Consider the following 8,004-nt stretch of genomic DNA (forward strand, 5'->3'; position numbering starts at 1 on the left):
GGGCAAAAATTTAGAACTTTGATGAGAAGGAACCCTAGTAAAAGCTTGAGAGAAGTTGGTGAATCCTAGAGAGAAGTTGGAGCTTCTCTCTCTAACAATGTAACTAACTCAAAATATCTCCAAAAAACTAAAAATGAACTAAGTCCTCTCAACCTTTGCCCCTTTGGTCCTCTTAAGTCTTTTCCCGCCAAAGTACTCCTCAAAAGTTGGGATCTCCAACCAACTCCACGCCTAAGTCACGTGACTTTTAAAAAATCATTTTCGAACATCGGCGCGCACGCGCAAGGTACGCGTGCACGCCCTGGATGCGGCTCTTGAGTATACGCGGAAGCGGAGTGTACGCGTACGCGTCCATGAAGATCCTGGCTTGGCCGCTACTCTAGCCGGCTCGTGGCTTGGCTCTCAGCTTCGGCTTCACATTACTCTCATCCGCGCGGGCGCGCCATGTGCGCGCACGCGCCCATGCGGAAATCTCCAATGCTCAATTTTCATGCTTCCTTCCTTTTGCACCCTTCTTCCCTATCTTTTCCTGTCCATTCCTAGTCTATGTCCTGAAACCACTTAGCACACGAGTCACGGCATCGAATGGCATCAAGGAGAGATTAGAAATGTGTCTATTTTAGTGCAAAATAAGCATGTTTTCATTCATGAGACAAAAGTAGGAAAGGAATGCAAGTCCTTGTATTTTCATGCAGAAAATGTGTGAAATCATTGATAAACCCTTTGAAATTAGCACAAGATAAACTCTTAAAATGGGGTTTGTCAACCTCCCCACACTTAGATTCTAGCATGTCCTCATGCTTAGGAAAATGCAAGGAAACATAGAAGACGGAGGGTCACAAACGCATAGGACTCATGAAATGCAACCTACTCATATGCATGCAGCTACGACTAGTGCGGTTATCTACTTGGTTGGGAACAATCAACTTCCTTATGACATGTGCAAGCTCATGGGGTATAATGGTGGTTAATGCATAGATCTTGCCAAATTCTAAGCATCAAATGCAATTTATGCAACCTTGCATGAGGAATGCTCGCGAGAGCCGGGAACCAAAGGATTGAGCGTCGAACCCTTACCGGAAGTGTTTGCACACCGGAAGTATTTGCACTCTAGTCGCTCAAGTGTTTAGGGTTGACTCTCTCAATTCTCCCCTAATCATGCTTTCTAAGATTTGTTCTTCTTCTAACAATCAACATGTATTTCATGCATGCATACATCTATCATGAGGTCTTCTCCTTAGGTTGTAATGGGGTTAGGGTCAAGGTAGGATCATATATGGCTAGTGGGCTTAAAACTTGGATCTTTGATGAACTTAAACCTTCCCACCTAACCTACATAATGACCTATACAATTAAGTGCTAATCTAACTACCCATTCCTCACTTTTTCACATACTCATGTATTCCTTTTTAATTTCACACACATATGCATTGATCTTATTGAGCTACACCTTGCTTTGGGGCATTTTGTCCCCTTTTTATTGCTTTTCTTTTTTTTATATATATTTTTTTTCTATATTTATTATTATTTTTTTTTCTTTTCTTATTTTTTTTTCATATTATTCTTCTTTTTCTTTTCTTTTGTTTTTCTCAATTTTTTTTCTTTCTATGTACAAGAATCTCAATGCATAAGGTTTTACATTTGATTAATACATGAGTATGTACCCAATTCCTTAATATTTCCAATAACAAAGCAAGACTATCCTTTTGTCCACCCAATGTCCCAAAATTCCCACACTTGAATGATACTCACATACACTAGCCTAAGCCAATCAAAGATCCAAATTAAGGACTTTCATTGTTTTCCGCTTTACGGCTTGTAATGTGCTAAATTAAAGAACAAGTGAGTTAATCGTAGGCTCAAATTGGTTAACAATGGGAGATAAAAGGTAGGCTATTTGGGTAAGTGGCTAATGAAACGATGGCCTCAATCACATAAATGCATGACTACACAAAATAATGGACATAAAGAATGAAACAAAGCGAAGATTACAATCATAGAAGGAGAATAATGCACACAAGAAGGAAGATAAGTGGTTATGAGATGTAACCACACCTATTAGGCTCAAATCTCACTTGCTTGTGTTCTTAGCTCAAAACTATGTTCCAAAATATAATTCTTCATGCAATTTGGCATCAAAGCATTTAAAATTTTGCAGTGCCCCATGATTGTCCCCAAAGTGTTGGTTTCTTTAAGAAAGAATTCATTGTTCCAACCAAGTAAATTTATCATGCAGATGGTGTCAACTAAAAACCTACTCATGCAACCTATCCTAATTTATTCAGCTTTTACCTACGGAGATCGGTCGGTCGACCTCCCCACACTTAAAACTTAGCACGGTCCTCCGTGCTGTAGGTAAGGCGCAGTGGTTGATCGAGTGCCGACTGTCCCATATCTCCAATGTTATCGCTCTCTCCGCTTGAAGTTGCGGTGGATGTTGAGATATCGGGTTCCTCCATAGGTGGTGTGACGACGCTTAGGAGCTTCTTCACATGAGCATATCGGCGTTGGTTACGCCGTTCATAACGGTCCAGTTTCTTGTGAAGGTCCTCAAGGCGTTGGGCGGCCGATTTTTGTGATGTAGATGAGGTGGTAGCTTTGTGAGTTGGTGTGGTTAATCCGCTGTCCTTGGTAGCTTCCGGAGGCTTGAGGCATCTCTTGGTCGGAATTATATCACCATCGACCGGAATTGATGCTCTCCTATCTTTAGCCTCCCGGTTGACGCCGGCTTTTGCAACCAATTCCGTCACCAAACCGGGGAACGGTAGATTTCCCTTGGCATGAATGCGCCCCATGGATTGGCGGATGACATGCGAAACGTTGACCGGTTTCTCGGTTAAGATGCACCAAATCAATAGGGCCAACTCGGCGGTAATGGAGGACCCATGTGTACTTGGGAGCACATAGTGAGCTAGAATTTGGGCCCATGCCGTGGCTTCTTGAGTGAGGTGGCGGACATCTAAACCTTTTGGTCTTTGCTTGATAGTCCCCCGAATCCAATAGGCGTCGGGTAGAGCAATGACACGGAGAATTGCGCTCCAATCGAATGCGCGGTCATTGCATGTAGACAAGACTTCCTCATAGGCGTCATATGCATCCGTTGATTGTTCAATCCCAAGGACTTCTTGGAAGTTTTCACTATGACTGACACTTGCTTTCGGCGCACAAAGATTGATGTGAGAAGGGGGGAGTGGAAGTTGGAGTAGAATTCCACTACCCAAGAAAGGTTAGCCTCCTTTGGTTTCCGCAATAGGAACCTCCATTGTCGTTGCTCAATATGTGGCATCACAATTGGGTGAAGGTGAGCCGGTAGGACAAGGAGTGGTTCCGGATGATAGTTCCTCTCGATCATTCTTGTGTAAACAAGTTCGCAGTAGCGATTGGGGAACTTGTTTGAATCCTTAGGAGGGTTATCCTTCTCGAGAACATCAACGGGGCCCTTAGTTTTCTTCAAGAGTGGTTTGGCCGTTTGTTCTTGGTGCGCTTTGTTTGGGGTTGGCTTCTTGGGAGCTTTCCCTTTGTTCTTCTTGATAACCATCCTATGAGAGTAAAGAAGGGAAAACATCAAAATCCAAGTAGGTGAAAGTAAATGTGTTAATGCGATGAAAAGTTAAGCCATAGAATATGGGAATCGTTGTCACATGACAGCTGCAACATGTGACTAAGATAACATGAAAAGAGCAAGGCAAATCATTTTCATATGGTGTAAGGGTGATTTAGGCATGCAAGTAGGGAGCATGAGAAGCATATACCCTTAAGGGCCACACAAGGAAAGCAAGTTAAGAAAATGGGGATGCGCATAAAGTGATAAGATGAGAGGCAATTAGTCAAAGTTGGTGCAAAAGTCAAGTATGCCTTTCATCGAACACTTGGTGTGCATTCAGTTGTAGTGTGTGATTTGAAGATGGTGAAAGCAATGTAGTAAGTCACAATCCACTATTAATGATTATAGTACACAGTGAGTGTAAGAAAAGCAAACAACACAACTCATCTACAAATGCAAGTGAAGTAGAGACCTAAATGCCCATGAAGAGTTAGTATGAATGAGAGGGGAAGAGAAAAGAAGACAAGAACAAAAACATCCTAAAGAAGTAACTAAAAGGAGAAGGAAAATAACTAAATGAATGTGAAACTAAAGGAATAAAAACACAAGAGATGGTAGCTTAAGATGGTACCTTGTGAGATGAGGAGAAGGAGAGAGGAGGTTGTGGTGTGGGTTGAGGGGGAGTAGTAGAGAAGGTAGTGAGTGGTAGAAAGTAGTGCAGAAGAGGGAATGGAGGTGAAAGGGAGAGTGTGCCCCTCTTTGAAGTTGGAGGTGTAGTAGAAGGTATGAGGGGGGGAATGTGAAGTGAAAGTGAAGGGGTGAGTGTGCCTCTTTTTGTTTTGGCGCCGAACATCCGCGCGTGCGCGCACAGCGCGCGCTCGCGCAGAGAGGCGAGGTGGAGAGGGACGCGCGCGCGCGCCTTGCGCTGGCGCGCGCGTGTGTTTGGGCTGGAGGCACAAGGGAGGCACAGGGTTGGCACACTCTCTGGTATATGTACCAGAAGTTGCTTCAGGACTATTGGCGCGTGCGCGTCCAGTACGCGCACGCGTCATCGTGGTTGTGCCCCAGGCATGAGAGGGGCCTAGAGGGGGCTCAACTCTCTGTGAAATGGCCCAGAGACGAGTGCAGGAGCAATGGGCGCGTACGCGGCTATGGCGCGCACGCGTATTGTGCTCGCAGTGTATGGGCGCGTGCGCGTCCAGTGCGCGCACGCGGTCAAGGTTTTGGGCTTGTGGCTTGGTAGAGGCCTAAGAGCGGCCTAACTCTCTGGAACATGTACCAGGATTGCAGCAGCGCAATCGGCGCGGACGCGCACAGTACGCTTGCGCGTTGATCGACAGACTTTGCCCAAGTGTGCGGACGCGCCATGTGCGCGTGCGCGCGAGCTTCTTGTGCTTCAGGCATGGCCCTGGCATGGTGTGGGCATAACTCTCGGGTAAATGTATGGAGGGCTTGTTTTGCGATCCACGCGTCCGCGCACGGTGCGCGCTCGCGTGGGTGACCTTCGAGTACCTTAAGGACGCGTGCGCGCCAGGCGCGCGCACGCGCAAGGGGGTTGCTTTTCTTAATTGTGCATGTGTTTATACCACTTTTGACATTACAACTTCCCCTTTCCACACAGCTGCCTAAGCACTATAACAGGGCCTTTGACTTGGCAAATCAGCAGTGAATTAAACAAATGATGGAAAATTGACAATAAAATATAACTAACAAACATGAAGTCAAGTGTCTATGTACAAAGTTCAAAGGAAGATCATACCATGGTGGGGTGTCTCCCACCTAGCACTTTTGTTTAACGTCCTTAAGTTGGACTTTCAGTGGCTCATTGTGCTTGTTCAAGATTTGCATCCCTCAAGAGGAACACTTCAATCTCCTTGGAGTTCTTTCTTTGCTCACCATGATACAATTTGAGACGGTGACCGTTTACCTTGAAGATGTCCGGGCTTGTTGGGTGGCGCAGGTGGTAGACCCCATAAGGTTCTACTTTCTCCACTTGGTAAGGTCCATCCCACCTTGATCTTAGCTTTCCGGGTAGTAGTCTCAACCTTGAATTGTAGAGAAGCACTAAGTCACCGGGTTGGAACTCTTTTCTCCTAATGTTTTTGTCATGGATGGCTTTCAATTTTTCCTTGTAGAGTCTAGCATTGTCGTAGGCTTCTTGTCTCAAACATTCCAATTCCGCCAATTGAAGCTTTCTTTCTATGCCGGCTCCACCCAAGTTCATATTGCACTCCTTTACGGCCCAATATGCTTTGTGTTCAATCTCCACCGGTAAGTGGCATGCTTTACCATATACAAGCCGGAAGGGGCTCATGCCGATCGGTGTCTTGTAAGCCGTTCGATATTGTAAGCCGTTCGATAGGCCCACAGTGCATCGGAGAGTTTAGTGCTCCAATCCTTCCTATTTGGCTTCACAATCCTCTCTAACACATGCTTGATTTCTCGGTTATAAACTTCCGCTTGGCCGTTTGTCTGAGGGTGGTAGGCCGTGGCGACTTTGTGGATGATGCCATATTTTCTCATGAGGCCGTCTATTTTCTTGTTGCAAAAGTGTGATCCTTGGTCACTTATGATTGCTCTTGGGGCTCCAAAACGGCAAATGATATTATTCCTCACAAAAGAATACACCACATTAGCGTCATCCATTCGGGTGGGGATTGCCTCCACCCATTTTGACACATAATCGACGGCTAACAAGATGTAGAGAAAGCCATTGGAGTTTGGAAATGGTCCCATGAAGTCGATTCCCCATACGTCAAAGATTTCACAAAAAAGCATATTTTGTTGGGGAATTTCGTCCTTCTTGGAAATATTTCCAAATCGAATGCATTGGGGACAAGAGTTGCAATAGAGGGAAGCATCTTTGAGAAGAGTTGGCCACCAAAATCTGCAATCAAGGACCTTTCTTGCCGTTCTTTGGGGTCCATAGTGACCACCTCCTTCGGAAGCATGGCAAGCGTCCAAGATTGCTTGGAATTCGGTTTGGGGTATGCACCGTCGCACTATTTGGTCCGCTCCACACCTCCACAAATAAGGATCATCCCAAACATAGTATTTGGATTCGCTTTTCAGCTTATCCCTTTGATGTTTGCTAAGATTGGGAGGGAAGATGCGTGAAACCAAGTAGTTTGCTATTAGGGCATACCAAGGAACTATTTATGAGATTGTGTGCAAACCATCTAGAGGAAAAGAGTCATTGATAGGGGTGGTGTCGCCTTTTGTGTGTTCGAGGTGGCTTAAATGGTCCGCCACTAGGTTTTGGGAACCACTCCTATCTTTGATCTCCAAATCAAATTCTTGTAACAAAAGCACCCAACGAATTAATCTCGGTTTTGATTCCTTTTTGGCCAACAAGTACTTTAGTGCCGCATGATCCGAGTACACTACAACCTTGGAACCAAGAAGATAATGACATTTATCTTTGCCGGATCTACGGAGATGCCTTCTTTTGAGACTATGTGTCCTAAAACAATGCCTTGTTTGACCATGAAATGACATTTTTCAAAATTTAAAACAAGGTTTGTTTTGGTGCATCTCTCCAAGACTTTTTCAAGGTTACCTAGACAATGCTCAAATGAATCACCATACACACTAAAATCATCCATGAAGAACTCCATTGATTGCTCTAGAAAATCTGCAAATAAGCTCATCATGCATCTTTGGAACGTTGCCGGTGCATTGCATAGGCCAAATGGCATACGCTTGTAGGCATACGTTCCGAAGGGGCAAGTAAATGTGGTTTTTTCTTGGTCTTCTAGAGCAATATGGATTTGGAAGTATCCGGAGTAGCCATCAAGAAAACAATAGTATGATTTACCGGCTAATCGATCAAGCATTTGATCAATAAATGGTAGTGGAAAATGATCTTTTCTTGTGGCCGCATTCAATCTCCGGTAATCTATGCATACTCTCCAAGAATTTTGCACTCTTGTTGCTATAAGTTCACCGCTTTCATTTTTGATTGTTGTCACTCCGGACTTTTTGGGCACTACTTGGACCGGGCTTACCCATTCACTATCCGAGATAGGATAAATGATGTCCGCTTCAAGTAGCTTAGTGACTTCTTTCTTTACTACCTCAAGGATGGTAGGATTGAGTCTCCTTTGAGGTTGCCAGACCGGTCTTGCTCCTTCTTCAAGGAATATGCGGTGCTCGCATACTTTGGGGCTTATTCCCACTAGGTCCGCCAAACTCCACCCAATTGCCCTTTTGTTTTTTCTCAAGACATTCAGCAATTTCTCTTCTTGTTGAGGGGTTAGCTCTTGGGCAATTATCACGGGTAGCTCTTGGGCTTCATCAAGGTATGAGTACCTTAAGTGAGGTGGTAGTGGCTTCAATTCCAACTTTTTGTTTTTCTTTGAGGTTTGAGTTTGTGTGGTGTTTAGTTCACTTGACTTTTCATTTGCTTCTTCAACCATACACTTCTCATCTAACTTTGCTAGATGTACTTCGGCCACTAT

The 8,004-nt window shown here is 44.6% G+C and overlaps 1 protein-coding gene across 1 annotated transcript; it reads right to left on the reverse strand.

Annotated features, from left to right (window-relative positions):
• Positions 1–5,366: 5,366 nt before the first annotated feature.
• LOC107479339 (uncharacterized) lies at positions 5,367–5,858 on the reverse strand. The gene has a single exon (XM_016099483.1). The coding sequence runs from the start codon at positions 5,856–5,858 to the stop codon at positions 5,367–5,369; it is 492 nt and encodes a 163-aa protein (XP_015954969.1).
• Between the last annotated feature and the right edge of the window lie 2,146 nt (positions 5,859–8,004).

This window comes from Arachis duranensis, chromosome 3, assembly GCF_000817695.3.
Source record: "Arachis duranensis cultivar V14167 chromosome 3, aradu.V14167.gnm2.J7QH, whole genome shotgun sequence".
NCBI lineage: Eukaryota > Viridiplantae > Streptophyta > Magnoliopsida > Fabales > Fabaceae > Arachis > Arachis duranensis.